Below are 20,237 nucleotides of genomic sequence, written 5' to 3'. Positions count from 1 at the left end.
TATGAGGAGAAGCACGTGGATTGGGAAGCCAGGATGGTTGAGGGTGTTAAGGAACTCCGAAGGGTAGTAGACCGCGTCATCCGTTTGTACCCCCGAGTCCACAGACCTGTACTCCATTTCTTCCCCTTCGAACGAATTAAGTGGAGTGTCATTAATGACGGTAGCCTTGTCGTTCTTGAGAGGTCAGAATGGCACGCACGCACAGCCAATCCATGGACTTCTCCTTGATATCGGCGATATCAGGTTACATGCTGGCTGTGAGTTCTGCTGCTAGGATCGTCACTACTGAGCCCAGGCCTGCAGGAATGATCACCTTTCCCTCGGACTCGAGATACTCTCTGTCCCCTATTTTGAGTAGGAATTCGGAGACCTGCGCAGAGGAGACATCGCCTCTCAAGTGGACCCTCATGTTTTTGCTGAGAGTTTCCAGAGGAGAGAACATAGATACGATTCCTTGACCTCGTCAGCTCAAGTTTCCCTTAGGTACTATTGGCAGAGTCTGCCAGAAGTCTCCAGACAGTAGCACGGTGACTCTCCCATTACTCCATCGTTGCCCTTAATGTCTTTGAGGGTTTTGCTTAGTGCCCCCCCCCCTTGTGCGCATGGTGCTCTCATCTCAAACAATGAGCTTACAGTGCGGCAGCACTTAGGCCATGTTGCTTTGTTTTGAGATGCTGCACAGGGTGTTTCTGCATGGATGAGGTTGAGGGGCAGCTTGAAAGAAGTGTGGGCCGTCTTGCCTCCCTTCAACAGTGTAGCAGCGATGCCAGAGGATGCGACAGCCAAGGCGATGCCACGATCACGCCTTACGTTCGCCAGGAGCAAGTTGATGAGGAAGGTCTTCCCAGTACCACCAGGAGCATCCAAAAAAACCTCTCCAGCACTTGACTCAACGCTGCTAAGGATCTGCCGATAGACAGTGAGTTGCTCATCCATCAGTGAACCCTCATTATTCGACACCACATGTGCCAAGATGTTCGTGTCGTAGCTGGTCTTCCTCAGATAGTCCCTGTTCCCTAAGACTCCTTCAGACCTTGTTGGCTGAGGCAGCTCTGTCCTCCCAAAGCCAAAACTGCATCCTCAATCAGCACCAGGGATCTATTGTATACCTCGACCTTCTTTTTGTTTTTCGTTGGAGATTATTGACGTTAAATATGATAAATTTTGAACTAAGCTTCTTATCTAGAATGCAGTATTCATACTCTTTTTTTGTTATTTACATAGTTTACATAGGATTTTACCGTATATAAATATTTGTCAGTCATGTTGTACGCAGTCAAATCCTTTAGAAATACCAAGAAAAATGGCTGCCCTTCACGTTTTTGAATTTATCCCACCTAAAAACTGTTTTATGAAACTCCAGTAAGTATCGCTTTTTCGTATTTAAACCTGATAGGAAACATACTGATTAGGCGAGTAAAATTAGACCGAAAGTGGGTATTTATTTAATTTTTTATTTTGTAATTTGTAAAATTAAAAACGTAATAACTTCAAAGGCTGCCGATAATATTGATTTTCATCTGCATTTCTGATTTAATTCGTGTTATCACCTTTAAATAACTGAAACAATCATTAAATATTTAAACATTTTCCGTTATTCAAAGAATTTATTAATAATAGGTGTTAAGTATTTCCAGATGAAAAATCCTTATAAAATTCTCCTTCGAAACGGGACGTGAACCCAGAATTTCTAACCCAAACGGAGCTACGTACCTGAAGAACTTTGTTATATAACATTTGATTCAGAATAAATGCAGAGAAAAATAAATTAATAAATAAAATACATTAAAATAAATTAATTATTTATAAATAACTAAATAAAGAAAATAAAAAAAATAAATGAAAACTATTATAAGAACACTGTTTTGTTCGAAAGTCGAAAACAAATCGAGTTCTCAAACATTTAACGTTAGAAGTTCGTTCAAATTTATGTTTAGAAGATCTTTGACAATTTTCCATACACTTTCGTAACAATATGATATGTTTTCGATATGTTTTCTATGATGGGACATTTTTTGAATGGTTAACTTTTAGAATATCAAATAAAACGGCTTTCTTATAAAAAAAAACACCCAATGAAAAAGACAGATCGTCGTTAAGAGAGAGAGAGAGAGAGAGAGAAGCATTTGATAAGGAATAAAATGCATAGCGTGAGTGTATAAGTAAAATATTTGTTCGTAGGGTAGTTTTACTGCTTCTCATAAGTCAGGAATTTTCAGAGTCGAGGGGGGGGGGGGGGTATCAGAAGATAGTTTTTGATCCTTCGCAAAGGATTTCGGGCATTTGAAGGAATATGGGTGGGCATTGCTTTACCATAACTGTGACCATTTAGGAGATGAAAACCTTGTGCAAAAATTAACAAATGTAATAAATGATTATGTCTAAAAACAGTTGAAAATGTTGAAAACACGCTAATTACGAATGACAGTAAATTGGCTTGAGAAAAAGAAAAAGATTTCGAAACGACACTTAGGAAAATGAAGAGAAAATGGACACTAATATAAACATATCACGAATGGAAAACCAAAAATAAATAAATGAAGCAGTAGATAAAACAAATAGCATAAATTGGTAAATACGAAAACTAGAAAAAAGAAGATAAAATTGAACAAAAACAAAAAAGATGAAATTGAACAAAAACAAAAAAGATGAAATTGAACAAAAATGAAAAAAGATGAAATTGAACAAAAACAAAAAAAAATGAATTGAACAAAAACAAAAAATATGAAATTGAACAAAAACAAAAAAAGATGAAATTGAACAAAAACAAGAAAGACGAAATTGAACAAAAACAAAAAAGATGAAATTGGACAAAACTGAAAAAATATGAAATTGAACAAAAACAAAAAAAGATGAAATTGAACAAAAACAAAAAATATGAAATTGAACAAAAACAAAAAAATATGAAATTGAACAAAAACAAAAAAGATGAAATTGGACAAAACTGAAAAAATATGAAATTGAACAAAAACAAAAAAAGATGAAATTGAACAAAAACAAAAAATATGAAATTGAACAAAAACAAAAAAGATGAAATTGAACAAAAACAAAAAAGATGAAATTGAACAAAAACAAAAAATATGAAATTGAACAAAAACAAAAAAGATGAAATTGAACAAAAACAAAAAATATGAAATTGAACAAAAACAAAAAATATGAAATTGAACAAAAACAAAAAAGATGAAATTGGACAAAAACAAAAAAGATGAAATTGGACAAAACTGAAAAAATATGAAATTGAACAAAAACAAAAAAGATGAAATTGGACAAAACTGAAAAAATATGAAATTGAACAAAAACAAAAAATATGAAATTGAACAAAAACAAAAAAGATGAAATTGAACAAAAACAAAAAAGGTTGAAATTGAACAAAAACAAAAAAGGTGAAATTGAACAAAAACAAAAAAATATGAAATTGAACAAAAACAAGAAAGATGAAATTGAACAAAAACCAAAAAACTCTATCGAAGTACATTATTTAGAGAGATATTTTGGGACACATGGTATTTCAGAAAAACTGCTCACACTCCAGGAAGATGTGGACCTTCTTCTGTCCCTTTCACACTTCCGTCCTTTACCTATACTCCCACTAGTTAAAAAGTGTCTCACTCTTATCTTGGTTGGAATTTTCATGGACGTGTCCTTAAGGGATCTACAAGATACAATAGTCCATCCCAGTCAAACTCTTAGAAATTCAATTTAACACTTTCATTGCCAAGCTAAAAATTGGAATTTCGTGTGGTGGCTAAATTTTTTTTATTTTTTTATTTAGTTAGCGACGTCCACGCGATAATGCGTGATCGGCCGTTTGGTGAGAACTCGCATCGCGTGATTAACAATGAACGTGTTAATGGCCACAGTTTAGGTGTTTATTATATAAATAGTGCTAACTGCGATTTTTATATAAATTTTGACATTCTTTTGGATATATTCCTTGCCATTTTTGATTCATGCCCCTACCCGACTAATATTTTATCTTCCTGCTCATAACGTCAATTTGAACCCTTTGTTTTTAATGTTCCTCTTGTAGTTGTATTCACACCCATAATTTTCCCAAGTCATGAGTGATCTTCAAGCTTTGATTTATATTTTTTTCTTTAATTTTAACCCCACAGTCTGTTTAGAATAACTCTCATGTCATGTCATCAGTTTGGTTATTTTAAATATGCTAATTTAAAATTTTAACTCATTTCTCTCTTATTAAATATATCTGCCCACTATACTATTTCTGATTATTCTTTTAATTATTTCGATGCTAAACTAATGCATGCAATAGAAAATATAAATGAAATAATTAACGAATTTTATATTTTGCAAACATAAAATTCAAAAAAGTAAATAAATAATTAAATAAATAATGTAATTTCGTAAAATTAAAAGTATATAAAATACAACCTCATAAATATATTCAGTGATATTTTGAATTTTATTCTTATACAATGAAGGGAAGCTGTTAGCAGCTAATTTAAAAAATTTAGAATAATTCTAAATGTCTAAATTAGCTAAAAAAAGCTACAAAAACTAATTTAGAAAAATTGATGACAAACCAACATCACACGTTTCTGTCTTATATTGGTGGTTTAATTTAATTTATTTTTAATACAAAATCATACATTGAGTTCACTAACACTCTCGCTGCATAACATTTACAATCTTTTATACATCATACGTGGCATAACATGACAGGCGACTGGAGTTTTAATTCATGGAACTGACTGCAATTAACAATTTAATAATTTTGCCAACTCAATGTAAGCAACACGTGCGAACACCTGTTGCCATCGAAAGTAGTCCAGTCCAGTTCGCTTTGTCATCAGATTTTGATATCCTGTTTCTAGTGGTTATCCATTCATAAGTGGTTTTATTTCTAATATTCAAACCATTAGAGTTAAAAGAGCTTATTGCTGGCTTAAGACACACGTTTTCTTTACTTCATTTCTGATTTTATCGAATCTTGTTTTTTTTTCAACAACCTTCTTAAGGGCTTTCATTTTTGTAGTAGTAGTGTTTTGCTGTTTGATCTAATCTGTTTCAGTCGTTTTCTCCAATGCATAAGTTAAAACAGTCTTAAGATATTTTTGCATATACTTGTCTTAGTTACAATATTTAAATATTTTTAAATTTTAATTTTTCCTTACTGTTCTGTTTAAACAACAAAAAAAATCTTGTTTGCCTTAGGTGAACTTCATTTTCTGTAATTCTTCTGAATTAATTGGAATTTCAAAGTATTTAAATTTCATCACTTATCCAGATATTTTTCTATTTATTCCTTACTTACACCTGATTGGTTGCCTGCTATTCATAAAAATTGAAAAACCACATTCCATAATAAAAAATAAAAAATAAATAAAATAAGAATGGTTTCCAATCACGAAATTCTATGAGCATAAATTAAATGAAAAACCGCTTACAGAAAAAGAACTGACGTTTATCATCTTGAAAAATTAGACTCAAATACACAGAAAATTATTATTTAAAAACTAATTATTATTCGTGAAAATGATTATTTAAAAACTAGGAAACCTCAACCCTTGAAAACACAGAAAACACTTGTGAAAAAGATACCGGAAAAACAGTAGTACACCTACAATTCTTATATAATATTGGAAAAAGAAACAAATCCCTCAATTTCTTTAAGAAGCTATGTATATTTTTACTAGGTGTATTAAGATATTAAATATTTTTCCACAAATATTATAATTATGTGGTTAAAAACGTTTCTTTGTGTTATTAAAATATACATCAAATATTTTTAATAAAACCAACTAGTAAAATGAGGGAAGAGTTTATTTTATTTCAGAAGGAAATAAAATAAAAACTTACACTGCTTGGAAAGAAGTTAACGGACACCATAGTGTGAGAAGCAAACAGCCAATGCACTCACCTTAATAAGATGTGGAACCTTCTTTCGCTGCGATGACTACAGCAGTCCTATGCAGCATACTTTTCAAAAGTGTACGATAGCGATCGATGGAAATTTTGGACCATTCTTCCTGTAGGCATATAATGAGGTCCGGAGATAATGGGTCTGAGTTAATGGATCAGACGTCCCGTCATTTCAATCGACGCTACATTTTCACAGATGTTCAATAGCGTTGAGATCAAGACTCTGTAGAAGCTAGCCAAGTGTGGTGACATTCATATCCACAAACCACAATTACAGCAGATGCCTAATGACACGGTTCATTGTCTTGCTGAATGAGACAATGGTTAGTTCAGTAGAAAAGCCACGAATTAGGAAACATTGCATTGTCCAGAATGTTCGGATACCTCTCGGAGTTCAATGTTCGTCGCACCACAAGTCCAAAGTGAAATCAGGAAAATCAGGACCACACCATCACACCGCCACCTCTGAATTTCATAGTTGAGGTTACGCACCCAGGTAAGAGACCTTCATCGGGCACCCGTCATACCCGTTCATCTGCTCCGTAGAGGGTGTAGGGTGAATCGTCCCTACATACGTCACATGCATAAAAAATCACACGTAGCTTAAAGCATATTCCATAATTTCTAGTTTAAAACTGATTCTACACCCTCTGTCCAAAAAGAAACCGAATTTTGAAAATAGAAGAAACTAGCAGCGCCCTCTGTTGTATCCTTTCGTTCTGGAAAGCGGTAACCTTTCTTAGTGTTGGGTCAACTGTTTATGACATTTGTTTCATTGGAAGATGAGTTATCGTGCCACGAGCGACAGTATGTTTTGACGAACGGTCGGAAAATGAGTTTCAAGCAGAGAGCTGCGATTGACTTTTGTGTTAAACTTAGAAAAAATTTACCGAAACGCATCAAATGCTTCAGGAAGCATACGGTGATGAATGCTTATCCCGTACTCAAGTTTACGAGTGGTTTAAGCGATTTCAAAGTGGTCGCGAGACGCTTGAGGACGACGAAAATTCGGACTGTCCAAAAACTGGACTAAGCGAAGTAAACATCCAAAAAGTGCGTGATTTCATCAAAGAAAACCCGAAATCGTCAAATCGTCTGTGAGATTGATTGAAGATGAATTGGGGATCCCAAAATCAACTGTGCACAACATTTTGACCGAGAGTTTGGGCCTTCGTAAATTGAATTCGCTATTTGTTCCCCACAAGTTGACCGATGACCAAAAATGTATCGAATTGAACATTGCAAGGACCTCATTAAAACAGCTCAAAATTCCTTGAAGCGATCATTACTGGTGACGAAACATGGTGTTTTGAGTATGAGCCCGAAACAAAGCGCCAGAGTGCTGAGTGGAGACCACCAGAAGAGGGGGCATCCGAAAAAAATCACTTGGAGAAGTCAAAAGTAAAGACAATGCTGATTTGTCTCTACGATTCCAAGGGCATTATCCAAAAAGAATTCGTTCCGCCTGGCCAAACGGTCAATGGTGAGTTTTATTTCGAAGTTTTGAAGCCATTGCTAGCGAGAATTCGTCGCGTACGGCATGAATACCGTGACGACCGACCATTCATCAAAGCACACTGTCACTCTTGGCACTATAACTCGGCTTCTAATGAAACAAATCATAAATAGTCGACAACACTAATGAAGATGTCCGCTTTCGACAAATAAAATACAACAGGTGGGGCCACTAGTTTCTTCTATTTTCGAAAAGTTCGGTTTCTTTTTGAACAGAGGGTGTAGAAGCGCTGCAGTCGCTAACTCTTTACCAAGAACGTATTTATTTCCTGCATAATCGTAAGAAAGCTAGTTATTGTTCTGATTATGTTTCAGCTCAATTTTATTCCTAAATGAAAATAATCGCTGTTTTTCTTTTGATAATTTTAGTAAGTTTATGCTATTTGTTATTATTTAAAGGATACAAATGAAGATGTACTTTCGTGCTGTGTTTAGTTCTTGTAAACATGTGATCCTAAAGAGAGACCAATTAACCTTCTCCGCCTTTCGTTGTTTTTAATTACTTTTGTAATTGGTCAACTTTCTTAAACAGCTTTAAAAAAACGAACAAAAGTTTCAAACAAATACAACAAACCTTTTAAGAAGAAAGCGCGTGTAGATATATTTCATTGTAGAACTAAAGATTAAAGGCAACAACCACCTAAAACTGCATGATAAATGCGATAAAATTATAAAGAATAGGAGATCGAAGTCTTTTCCAAATTTCCACCAAAGGAATTGTTTGAAAGAAACATGCCGGTCAATTTACACTACCGGATATATGATGCGAAAATCTGATAGTTTCTTCGTGAAAGAAAATCATTGGGGTGTCGTAAATCATTCATTCCAGATGGTTCTGTAACTTTCGTGAAGTGTCTGAGAAATTTTTAGTTCTTTGTGTGGAACGCGATTAATGCATGCGCTTCAATGTTTCTCCTTGAGATAAAATGGCGTTATACTTTCATTAAGATTCTACGTTTTATGAATATTTTACCAATGATCTCAAATAGGTTTATTTCAGAGATTTTAGTCATGACTTTGCATTATTATCGATGAGAATGATACTCAAATAATATAAAAAAATATACAAAAATATAAAACAAAGATATTTTAAGAGTGATAAAAGTAAAAAGTATTGTAAGGTCATGAATGCTCAGCCATCCTTTATGAATGTCTTATTTTGTTATATTGTCTCTCTGTCTCTAAAAAGACGTCAATCTTAAGCCGATGTCATCATCAACAATAGCTGATGATACCATCAGTTTAAGTGTGTAGACCATCGCTATTTCAGAATCAGGCAAATGAGGGATAAAATCCAAAAATGAAATCCTCTAATTTCTTTTTTTCATTCTTCAAGGAAGTAGGCGATGATGCTTTTTAGCCTTAACTAACTTTTTTGAACAAAGTCTGGAAGGTAGTCTTCATACATTAATGCTTTTTAGCTTTAACTAACATTTTTGTTCAAAGGCTGAAAGGCAAACTTCATCCTTTAATGATTTTTAGCCTTAACTAACTTTTTTGAACAAAGGCTAAAATGTAGTCTTCACCCTTTAATGCTTTTTAGCCTTATCTAACTTTTTGAACAAAGCCTGGAAGGCAGTCTTCACCCTTTAATGTTTTTAGCCTTAACTAACTTTTTTGAACAAAGACTGGAAGGCAGTCTTCACTCCTTAATGCTTTTTAGCCTTAACTAACTTTTTTAATCAAAGCCTGGAAGGCAGTCTTCGTCCTTTAATGCTTTTAGCCTTAACTAGCGTTATTGAACAAAGGCAGTCTTCATCCTTTAATGCTTTTAGCCTTAACTAACGTTTTTGAACAAAGGCTGGAAGGCAGTCTTCATCCTTTAATGCTTTTTAGCCTTAACTAACGTTTTTGCACAAAGGCTGGAAGGCAGTCTTCACCCTTTAAAATTTCATTGATAGTATATTTAAGCTCTCAATGGACCAAGATTTTCAGAATCGTAACTTTAAACCCAAACTCGTATTATTTCTGTAATAATGTGAATATTACGTGATTTTTTTAAAATATGTACTTAAAACTTGTATTTCTTTGAGGAAAAAAGAAGCTATATTTGCTCATGCCAACTGAAGAAATGCCAAGAAACAATTCATCTAGTAGGCGAATAGAATCGACTCAGGCGACTAGAATAAAGTTCTTTCTTTGAGCAGTCGAAATAATTGGAGAAAATTCAATTTCCACAAGGATGCGTAGTCACCCAGAATGGAGTCATAAGTAAAATAAAAGTCGATGACCTCCAAAACAAAATAATAATTTCCAACCATATATAGGGAATAGAGTTAATCGAAATTAGGCTCCTCAATAAATTTCACAATTTACTGTGATTTTTTGCTCTATTGTTTAATTGCTTCACATTTTTGTAATAAATTTCTCATTTAAATAAATCATTCTAACAATCCATCCGAAGATTCTCACTCTGTTTGGAACTAGTAGATTGGTACAATGCATAAATTGTACTATCACTATTCATTCTATAAGATGGAAATTGCAAATGAATCTATCACGAACTGAAGAACGGTATTAATGAGAGCCTCTGAGACGTTGTCGTTAATACGGTATGAATTCCCTGTCATAAAAGAGAGAGAAGGATGATAGTCTGTCTGAACGTGGTTGCCAACTATAAATGGATATGCACATGGTCGGCAATGATCTTTAGATAAACTATACCCTTAATGATAATTTATCTATAAATAGTGCCTGTTTTAACAGTAAAAAACAGTCTTTGAAATTGATGGATTACTCCAATTTTATAAACTCGCCCTGGCTTGAACAATACCAAAGTGGTTCTAGAAGGTGCACAGCCTTAATCCTTCTGCAATTTTAATCCGATGTTTAACACCGAGATGACTAGAAAAATAGAGGATGGCCAAGATCTGAGTGAATTTATATAACATATTGCCTTAAGATCTAACAGAAGAATGACAAATTGCCAACTCATCTGGAAGGCGTTTGTTGATCAGAAAATAGTTATAAAATATTAAATGCGTGAGCTGTTATGTTATCTTAATATCCCTTGAGGCTACGTAACTAGAATAATTACTCTAGTTAGTTAAAATTTTGTTACTATATTACTTTGTTACTGCTACGTATATTTTTCTATACATATAAAATGATCCAAACGAAAATAATCAGAACATTTAAATAAGGATCCTAAATACCAATTATATTTTCTCCTTCTGCTCATGAAAATGGACTCATTAATAACTGGAATAGATGGAGGAAGTCATTTTGGAGGGTGAAATTTCTAAAATATTCATCTCCCCCAAAGTACCAGAATACTTTGCCTACAGGTTTCGCTAAATGAGTAGTGCATGATTGGTAGGTTATATCAAATGTTAATACTTATGAAATTAATTTTTGCTCTTAAGACTGCAAACATTAATAATTTACAATTAATTAGTATTATAAATACTTCAATATACTAATAAAAATTCCTACTGGAAACGTTTTCCTTAATGTTTGCTCTAGGGGAACAACCTTGGTAGGATCCGTTCCAGTAGCTAATAGCATAAACTTTATTTTCAGCAACAGATCTCGACTCTTTTTTCACATGTAAACTCAGGTTTTAATCTCACAAATCAGAAAATCCAACCTTATTACACATACTATTTCATCAAGAGATGAAAGAAGTTGGTTAAACGTTCGCCTGTATGTCTTTAAACGCACTGTATCTTATAAGCTCAGCTATCGTTAATGGCTAAGAGTGAAGATTGACTACCTCCAAAATAGAGTAACTCTGAGCTAGTTTATTCTCTTATTTTAATATAAATCGTAAAACATTCAACGTAATGTTGAAAAGGAGAAGGATGGTCTGATAGAAGATAATCATACTAAAAATATTATATTTATTGAAAAACTAAAACAGTTTTATCTGAGAAGTGATAGTTCCAATGTACGATTCTTTTGGGGAACAATATTACCGGTGTCGCAATACAACTGTAAAGATGTATTTGGAAATATCTAATCAACAACAGAATATAAGAGAGGAACACAAAATTAATTGACTGAATTTAAAATATCCCTTTTGTTGGAAGGTTACGGGAATTTGGGATTTAATTATTAGAAACAAAATTTGTTCGGGATGTGAAATAAACATGAAATAAATTCAACAACCTCTATTGATAAATTTAACTATAAATTTCGTATGGATTTCTAAAATAATTGCCTTCATTTAATTCTTAGCAAAACTCTATGGAAAGCCTACAATGTGTCTTTCTATGAGATTAAGCTGTATCACTAGACGTTTTTCAATAATGTAATGCATCAACAGTCTTTGCTGAGGTTTATTATTACTGTTGCTGTTATTATCCATCAGATGAGCCTATATCGACAGTTCTTGTCTTCTAAGAAAGCATCATTATTCCAGTTTATAAAATTGAAAATAAGAAGGATATGAGCTACTACAGTCCTCTCCAATCTCGCTGCATTGGAAACAATCTTCACGACCCCCTTAAAAATAAATAAGCCCGACGTTACATTTTATAGAAAAAGAAACTGCAACTGATGTAGTCAAGAAATTTTCACATAAAATAAAGAACTTTCTGAGATCGAAGAAATATGTAATATTTCTACGATTTATTAGTGTATTTTTAATAATTAAATGGTTCAATCACCATCCCCTGAGTAAGAAATCAGTACAAAAGAACAGCAGGGAATTTAGTGCATCCACAGAAGCATGATGTGGCTTACCGCTAGGAGTCGGTTGTCTCCTATGCTGTTTAGTATTTACATGAATAACATTCATGTATTATCCATAAATAGCCACCTACTTCAGTAAAGAGATAACAAGGCTGACTGTAGATCACACCAACTTTCAGAACGCAGCGCAACATACACCATACGATATAAATCAAATTTGAAATCACGATATGAAGGAGAGTAGTTCCATTAAATACCTTCAAAAGAAATGGAGAATTACATCAGTGAGACTATTCCAAATTAAAGAAATAATCCCATGCAACATAAACATCCTAATGTACACAGTTTTCTGTAAGCAATAATCAGTTGTGGGATGATGTATACAAAACAGCAGCTCAATACAAAATACAGATGATAGATAAAGTGAGAGAGAAATTTATGCGAATGGCAAATTACAAATCCAGTGGAATAAATTCTGACAGAGTTCATCGCAATGTTCAAGTTAAAGAAGTAAGGTACGGGATAGGATTGCAGTTAACAAATCCAGGAGTACATGGAACGATTTCAGTTGGAAAGCCAGGAGGAAGAAGAAAATAAGAATTTCGTCGATATACAAGGCAGTACATTTCCAATGGCTACAATAACATTTATGGCTGAAACAGTAAGAAGGTGTCGTATACCTTATATGTTAAATGATCTTCCGCTGAATGAGCTCCACCTACATAACCCTTACGAATACTGTGTGGATTCTTTATACAGAATTACGATAAATGAGACGCTGCATTTGCGTGGGAATTTCATGGAGCGATACGATTAAGAGATAACACATGGTCATCTGGTTCTCGATTCTTCATTAAAAAATGAAAAAAAACTACCTAGCTTGGTAAATACGATTTCGATTTGGGATTATAATAATCGTACTATGTCCTATAATAATTACACATATGTAAAACTCATATGTAAAATGGACCGCAGAACTCACACTATTTCAGACAATAATACTCAGTTTTTTTTTAGTTTCTGGGCTAAAACCCCCCAAGTTTCTGTGAGAAAAACTATACTGCGTAAACCTTGAACCCTGAACTTATTGCTTGCAGGTGAAGTTGAATGTTTCACCGGCTGGATTGCATCGCGTGATGAATGTCTTTTGCAGAAACATCTTTTACCCAAAATAAACACAGTTTTTCGACAGTTATGCACTCCTCGAGCACGGTTGCTATTTTAGATTGCTGAAAAAAACCTACAAGATCATGCGCAAGCGTGTATACTACATGTGTTGTCATCATTTTAGACTGCTACCAATTGTTGATGCATACTGGAACTAAACACTTAATAAACCGGAACTAAATTTCTTCTCCTTTCGTTTGTAACTTCTGACTTTCCCTGATAAATAAATTTATTTTAAAATTTATTATTATTATTGACATCCCCGTACAGCTTAACGACATTCAGACCGTAAATCGGATTCCTAGGAAGAGCAAAAAAAAAGGCTTGCCACGACCTGCACCAGTTATAGTTCGTCTTACAAGCAAGTCCACAAGAGACAATCTCATAAAAGCCAGCAGACAGAAAAAAACAGTTGCCAAGGACTTGAACGCATTGCAAGACAATACACCACTCTTTCTATCTGAGTATTTAACACCTTTCAATCAGAATCTGTTGTGCCAAGCAAGAAAAGCAAAAACAGAAAAAAATGCCAATTTTTGTGGATCAGAGATGCCAAGATATTCTTGAGGAAGTCACAAACTTCAAAACAGATACAAATTAAAACTCAGAAGACATAGCAAGACTGCCACAGTGAAAAAAAATAAAAAAAAGAGTCTCCTAATTAGTTCAAAAAGAAGACCACAATAAAAATGAATGCGAACCATCAAGACAGATGCAATAACACCAGGACATACCGGCAATTTTCACTTTGATTAGACCTTTGAGATCATTCATTTGACCTCCCAAACATCAGCCTACTTCCAACACAGCAATCAAATCAATATATATACAGGGTGTTCGGGATAAATTTGACAGTTTCGTAAGGAAAAAGAAAATCTTCTTTGTATCTATTAAATTTAATGAATTGACAAAAAAACATTACAGGCAGAGTTAATTACAATACTATCAACAAGATTTACTCAAAATAACCACCATTAGCATCGATCACAGCTTCAATTCTGCTTCGGAACCTCGAACAAGCTGATGCTACAGTCTCCCTGGGAAGGGCCGCAAAAACTGTTTTAATTTTATCCATTAACTGGGCTTTTGTATTACTGGAAGTGCGATTGGTGTCTTTTTCAACTGCGCCCCATACAAAATAATCCATGGGGTTAAGGTCTGGGGAGTTTGGAGGCCAAACATTTGGACTGGTGAAGTCGTAGAAATTTTCAGACAACCATTTTTGACTTTTCCCAGAGGTGTGGCAAGGGGCCGAATCCTGCTGCCATACATACGGCCTACCATTGGCTACCCTTGTTATCCAGGGCTTGACTACAGTTAGCAACTCCACGAACAAAGCCCGAATTCCAATGCCAGGGTTCTTCAACACCTGTTCCTGCAGATTTGCGAGGAATTCTGCTGTACGAACGCAATCAGATCGTCTGCTAGGGATCTTTCTTCTTGCTACATCCTCGTAGTCACCATTGCAAGTCTCTAGTTCATGCCTGATTGTTTTTACTGTATCCAGGGAGCATTGGGCAGCAGTCGTAATATCCTTATTTTGATGGCGGGCACGAATCATCATGATACAAGTTATTCTCTTCCATGATTCAGGTGGGTTCCAGCTATCCATCCTTTCTGACATCTTGTATATGAATGAAGAAGGGTCCAAACTTTTAAATGAAGAGAAGTGTGTGTTAATACATGTAACTTACGGAAAAATATAATTAATTATAAATATGTCAAATTTATCCTGAACACCCTGTATATACAGTATATATATATAACCGGTGTCATCCTCAGATCAGCTCATTAAAAAGCTTCGAGGATGCAAGCTGAGACATTACATCTCAACTGAGATTAACAGAAGGGGGGGGGGGAATTATTTATTACATTGAAGTGCTGTAGTTAAAAACAGCGGTTAAAAACATTAAAAAGCGAAAATTGTAAAATATATATAACTTACTGTTATAATATAAATGCTGTCATCCAATTGCAAACTATAAATTACCATCTATAGTAACTATTATTAACACATTTTAGAATACAAAAAGCGGAAAAATTTGTATAAAATTCATTGTAAAAAAAAATATATATATATATATATATATATATATATATATATGTAAGATGTAAATATGTGTATATATGGAAATGCTCTGTAAGATAAATAAAATGTTATAATGTTAAAAAAATTATTATTATTATTATTATTATTACCTTATTCACATAATTGATACACAGTCAAAACAAGATATCATTTAATCAACAGTTTGACTGGTGATACTGAACAATTCAGATTCCACCCAAGAATCTAAGAATAGTCCGTCAGGTAGCGTCGTAAAATATGGACTGCTCCAAGTAGTACTGTTTTTTTGTAGGTCATATGGGGTCACTTCATTGATTTTTAATTGCTGTAAATATTTGGACAGCTTCTTTGAAGTTGCATCAAGTGCACCGATAACTATTGGAATGACTTTGGTGAGTTTAAGCCAGAGTCGGCCAACTTCGATTGCCAGATTTCGATAATTAGTAATTTTTTCCAATTCTTTGTTGTTAATGTTGTTATCACTGGGTACTGCGATATCAATAATCCAAAGCTGTCGATGTTCGATAATTGTGATGTCAGGTCTTTTGTGTTCCAAATGCCGATCAGTTGGTATTCTCAAGTCCCAGAGAATTTTTGCTCTTTCGTTTTCCAATCCAATCTCTATTTTATGCTGCCACCAGTTATCAGAAGTAGGAAAGCCATATTTTTTGCATACATGCCAATGAACACTTAATCATGGCGGTATTTATAGTCAGTTTGAGCTATTTTGCTGCACGCGCTGATTAGATGTTCTACAGTCTCATCTTTCTGATCGCATAATCTGCGCTTGCTGTTGTTATTCATGTTCAAAATTTTTTCTTTGATTGCATTAGTTTGTAATGCCTGTTCTTCAGCTACTAGAATAAATCCTTCTGTTTCTTTTTTAAGGTATCTGTATTGTAGCCATTGCCACATTTTGTTCACGTCAATTTTGTCCTCAGTATCTCTAAGAAATTGGCCATGCAAGGGCTTATTTTTTCAGCGCACATATCGCTTATTTTGTTGTCCCTTTGTGTAATCGTATTTGTTTCCAGTTGCTTTTAGAAGGCCCTCTTGTGTAATTGCTTGAAACATTGGCTCAGAGCTATTATCGGTGTAACTTTTAAGCTAATTTCTTCTTCTTCCAAAGTGTGGCTCACTTGCAGCAGACCTCGTCCTCCTATTCTCCTTGGTAGGTACAACTGGTCAACATTACTTTGTGGATTCAATGCATGATGCATAATTCATTAATTTTCTAGCTTTGCGATCCAAGTTGTCCAGGTCTTCTTTTGTCCAATCTGTTATATCAGCCGAGTATCGGATCACTGGTGTAGCCCAAGAATTCATTGCTCTAATTGTGTTAATCCATTTAGCTTTGTTTTCAGAATATTTCTAACTCTTTTGATGTATTCTGCTGCTGCCTGTTGTTTAACGTTCGAGTGGAGAATATCATTGGCTTCTAATATTCCTAGGTATTTGTAGTGTTCGTCAGCTGAAATTGCTTTTATATATTTCTTTTGATCTAAATTATAATTGCTAGTGTCATTAATTTTTCCTCGTTTAATAGATAAAATTACATATTTATTTAAACCAAATTCCATTTTGATGTCCTGACTGAAAATACGAACTGTGTTCAATAAAGAATCTATATGCTGGGCCTATTTTCCATATAACTTCAAGTCATCCATATACAACAGGTGGGAAATTTTAATATTACATTTAGGAATTTCATATCCAAGTTTTGTTTTCTTCAGAATCATAGACAAAGGTATCAAAGAAACGTTAAAGAGCAATGGTGACAACGAATCACCTTGGAAAATTTCACGTTTAATGCTGATATCTCCGAATCGTTCATTATTCGCTATTACAGTTGTTTTCCATGATTTCGTAGCAACAGCCAGAAACAAACATATGGTTTTGATAATTCCAAATAGTTTTACTGATTTTAGGATCCAGGAGTGTGGCAGGGAATCGAATGCTTTCTTATAGTCTATCCATGCCATGTTTAAGTTAGCTTTTCGTCTTTTTAAGTTTCTGGAAATCATTTAATTAATAAGGATCTGGTATTTGGTTCCTCTGAATTTTTAAAAAGTGTCTTTTTGTTCAATCGGATAAGTCCGATTATCTAATAAGTAGTGGTATATGGAATTTGCTATGATTGCAGTGAACTGCTTAAGCATAGTTGATATGTTATTGGACAACAGTTAATTGGGTCTGCGTCTGCACCCTTATCTTTTATGAAGAGGAACGTGCGCCCAGATATCATCCAGTTTTCCACTGAGTCTGCCTGTAACAAATAATTAAATTGTTCTGTCATTCGATCATGTCGACTGGTTATATGCTTTAGCCAAAATCCATGTAGTTCGTCTTTGCCAGGTGCACTCCAGTTTTTTAATTTTCTAGCTTGTACACTGATAATGACATTTTGCATTTGTTTTAGTTTCATTTCTGATTCTATTTCCTTAATCCATGAGGCATTTTATTATGTTCAATAGGATTATCCCAGATTGACTTCCAAAACTTGAGTGTTTCTTCTTTTCCGGGTGAATGATGGTTTGTATTTGCATTTCTCTGGAGAGACTGAAAGAATTGACGTTGGTTCTATCGAATTGCAAATTTTGTAAATATTAGTTTATTCTTGCTTCATATTTTTTAATTTTCTGTGCAGTCGTTAACCAGGATCTAATCTTGGGGGGGGGGGGGGCGAGTTAAACGGATACAAATATTTTTAATACAATGAATTTGCATTAAAACTATTTTTATCCGTTCAACTAAAATTCGTTAAATTTCATTCATTCAATAAAATTCATTAGGTGATTATAAAAATTTATTTAAAGAATAAAATCCAGTTTTCTTTTCGTTTTACAAAGCTCTTGAATTATTTCAGTCGTGGTTACATTAATCTCTCTGTGTGTGTATATATATAGCAAAGCCAGTCCGTTCAATCGTGATTGTGTCATGGTAGATCTTAAATAGGTTTTTAAAAGGCGTAAGTTAGAAAATGACCTTTCACTGATGCATGTTGTTACCGGAAGCGTTGCAAATATTTTTAATAAGTTATCGATGTTAGGATATATCATTTTGTCACACTTTGAAACTGCATCAACGGCATTTTTGCATGGAGCTATTGCGAACAGTTTTTCAAATTTCTTATAGCACAACTTGAATTCGGCGTTCAAAATTGTTGGATTTGTATAAGGCAAATCACTGTCATAAAATTCACACAATTGACGAAAATCTTCCATTGCACTTGCTGTTGGAGCATCTTTTCCATTTGATAGAAGAGAAAAAAAGTATATTTCAAAATGTTACGGTGCCAATTGAAACGTTCATGAAGTTGAGTCAATATTTGATCAATAAATGGAATGAAATAGTTCTCCTGAAAAATTCTTCTACAGAATCGGCTGGAACATTGGACCTTCATGTTTGCTTTTATGTAGTCCTTGGCTTGTTAATGTCAATATTAAAATTATTGGCTTTTAAACATCGTAAATATCTTGAAATTAAGACTCTAGTGTTTCACGAATGGTATTTAATTGAACCACAGCAAGATCAACAAAATTTAGGGCAATTAAGAGGTCACCGTCAGATTTTTGCATTATTTTAGACAATGGTAAGGTGTACGCAAATATTTTTGCAAGCTAAACAAAGATATTACAAAACCAAATTCCCACAATGAATTATCAAAAGTTTTGCGTTAGAAGACGATTCTCTGTCTTCCCAAGAAATGATTGTTTCAGGACTATGAATCACTGCATCATATAGTTCCACTATGGTCATGATGGCTTTATGGCCTTCCACCCACCTAGTCGGGCGAACTTGGCGTAGTTTCTGTCTCTTAGTATCCGGTGTATATTTATCAATGTTGTCAACAAGGACGTCCTGTCTCTTAGGGGTATTAAAGAAATTGTGAACCTTTTCAATTATGCCAATGCAATTTCTTATTTCAGTCACAGATACAGCATTTTCAATTGCCAAATTCAAACTATGTGATGCACAATGAACATATAAAGCTTGTGGATATATAGCTGATATGTGAGATTGGACACCATTAAACTTTCCGCTGATTGATGCGGCACCGTCGTAACCTTGCCCACGTAAATATGACAAATCGATGCCATAATTATTTAAGCTTTCTAATATTTTGTCGGATAAGTATTTTCCTGTAGTGCTTATTACAAGAACAAATTGTAAAAATTGTTCACAAACTTTGTTGTCATTTTCTTCGTCTATGTACCTGGCACACAAGGAAAGATGTTCAGTGGTAGAAATGTCACAAGTTTCATCGGCAAGAATTGAAAAATATTTCATCGAATTAATTTTTTCGACCAAACGGTTCAAAATCATTTCATTCCATGCATTTATAATTTGATTTTGTATGTTCCAGCTAATATAAGTAGCGTTTTTGCCAGAATGTTTAAAATGTTCAGCCAAGTTTTTGTCGCCCGCATCGATTCTCGTTCTTAACAAAGCTCGAAAATTACCTTCATTGGCGATTGGCTCCTGTTCAAAGGAAATTTCTCCATAATCACGATGTTCTCTCAAAAGTATGTTTTGCCGACCACATAAAATTACTGTTTTTATAATCGGCGCTAATCGTTTCCGATTAACTGCAGCTTGTGATGCACTATCTACATCAATTTGTCGATTGATTGGAATACATTTTCCATCTCGAATTTTGTTTAGCCTTTCGTAAGTCATAACAGCCGTTATATGATATTTTGTTTTTTGATGATTATTAAATTCTTCAATGGCTTTCTTCCAATTATTATAACCTCGCGTAACTAACTGCCCAGGTGCTTCATTTCTGATTATATTTCCTTAATCCATGAGGCATTTTTTATGTTCAATAGGATTATCCCACATTGACTTCCAAAACTTGAGTGTTTCTTCTTTTTCTGGTGAATGATGGTTTGCATTTGTATTTCTCTGGAGAGACTGAAAGACCTGACATTGGTTCTGTCGAAATTTCATATTTTGTACATAT

At 34.1% G+C, this 20,237-nt stretch overlaps 1 protein-coding gene across 1 annotated transcript in view; it reads right to left on the bottom strand.

Moving 5' to 3' along the window:
* The window catches only part of LOC150096758 (uncharacterized), a 70,183-nt gene extending 50,232 nt beyond the window's left edge, over positions 1–19,951 (bottom strand). The window contains exon 1 of the mRNA XM_090408701.1: positions 19,735–19,951. Coding sequence (XP_090264827.1) covers positions 19,735–19,951 — 217 coding nt within the window. The remainder of the gene's footprint in view (positions 1–19,734) is intronic.
* Positions 19,952–20,237: the final 286 nt, after the last annotated feature.

Source organism: Typopeltis vanoorti, chromosome 18, assembly GCF_054136105.1.
Source record: "Typopeltis vanoorti isolate ZY-2024b chromosome 18, IOZ_Tvanoo_1.0, whole genome shotgun sequence".
In the NCBI taxonomy this organism is placed as follows: Eukaryota; Metazoa; Arthropoda; class Arachnida; order Uropygi; family Thelyphonidae; genus Typopeltis; species Typopeltis vanoorti.
The sequence above is the reverse complement of the archived record's forward strand: the minus strand, read 5'-3'. Positions and strand labels throughout refer to the sequence as shown.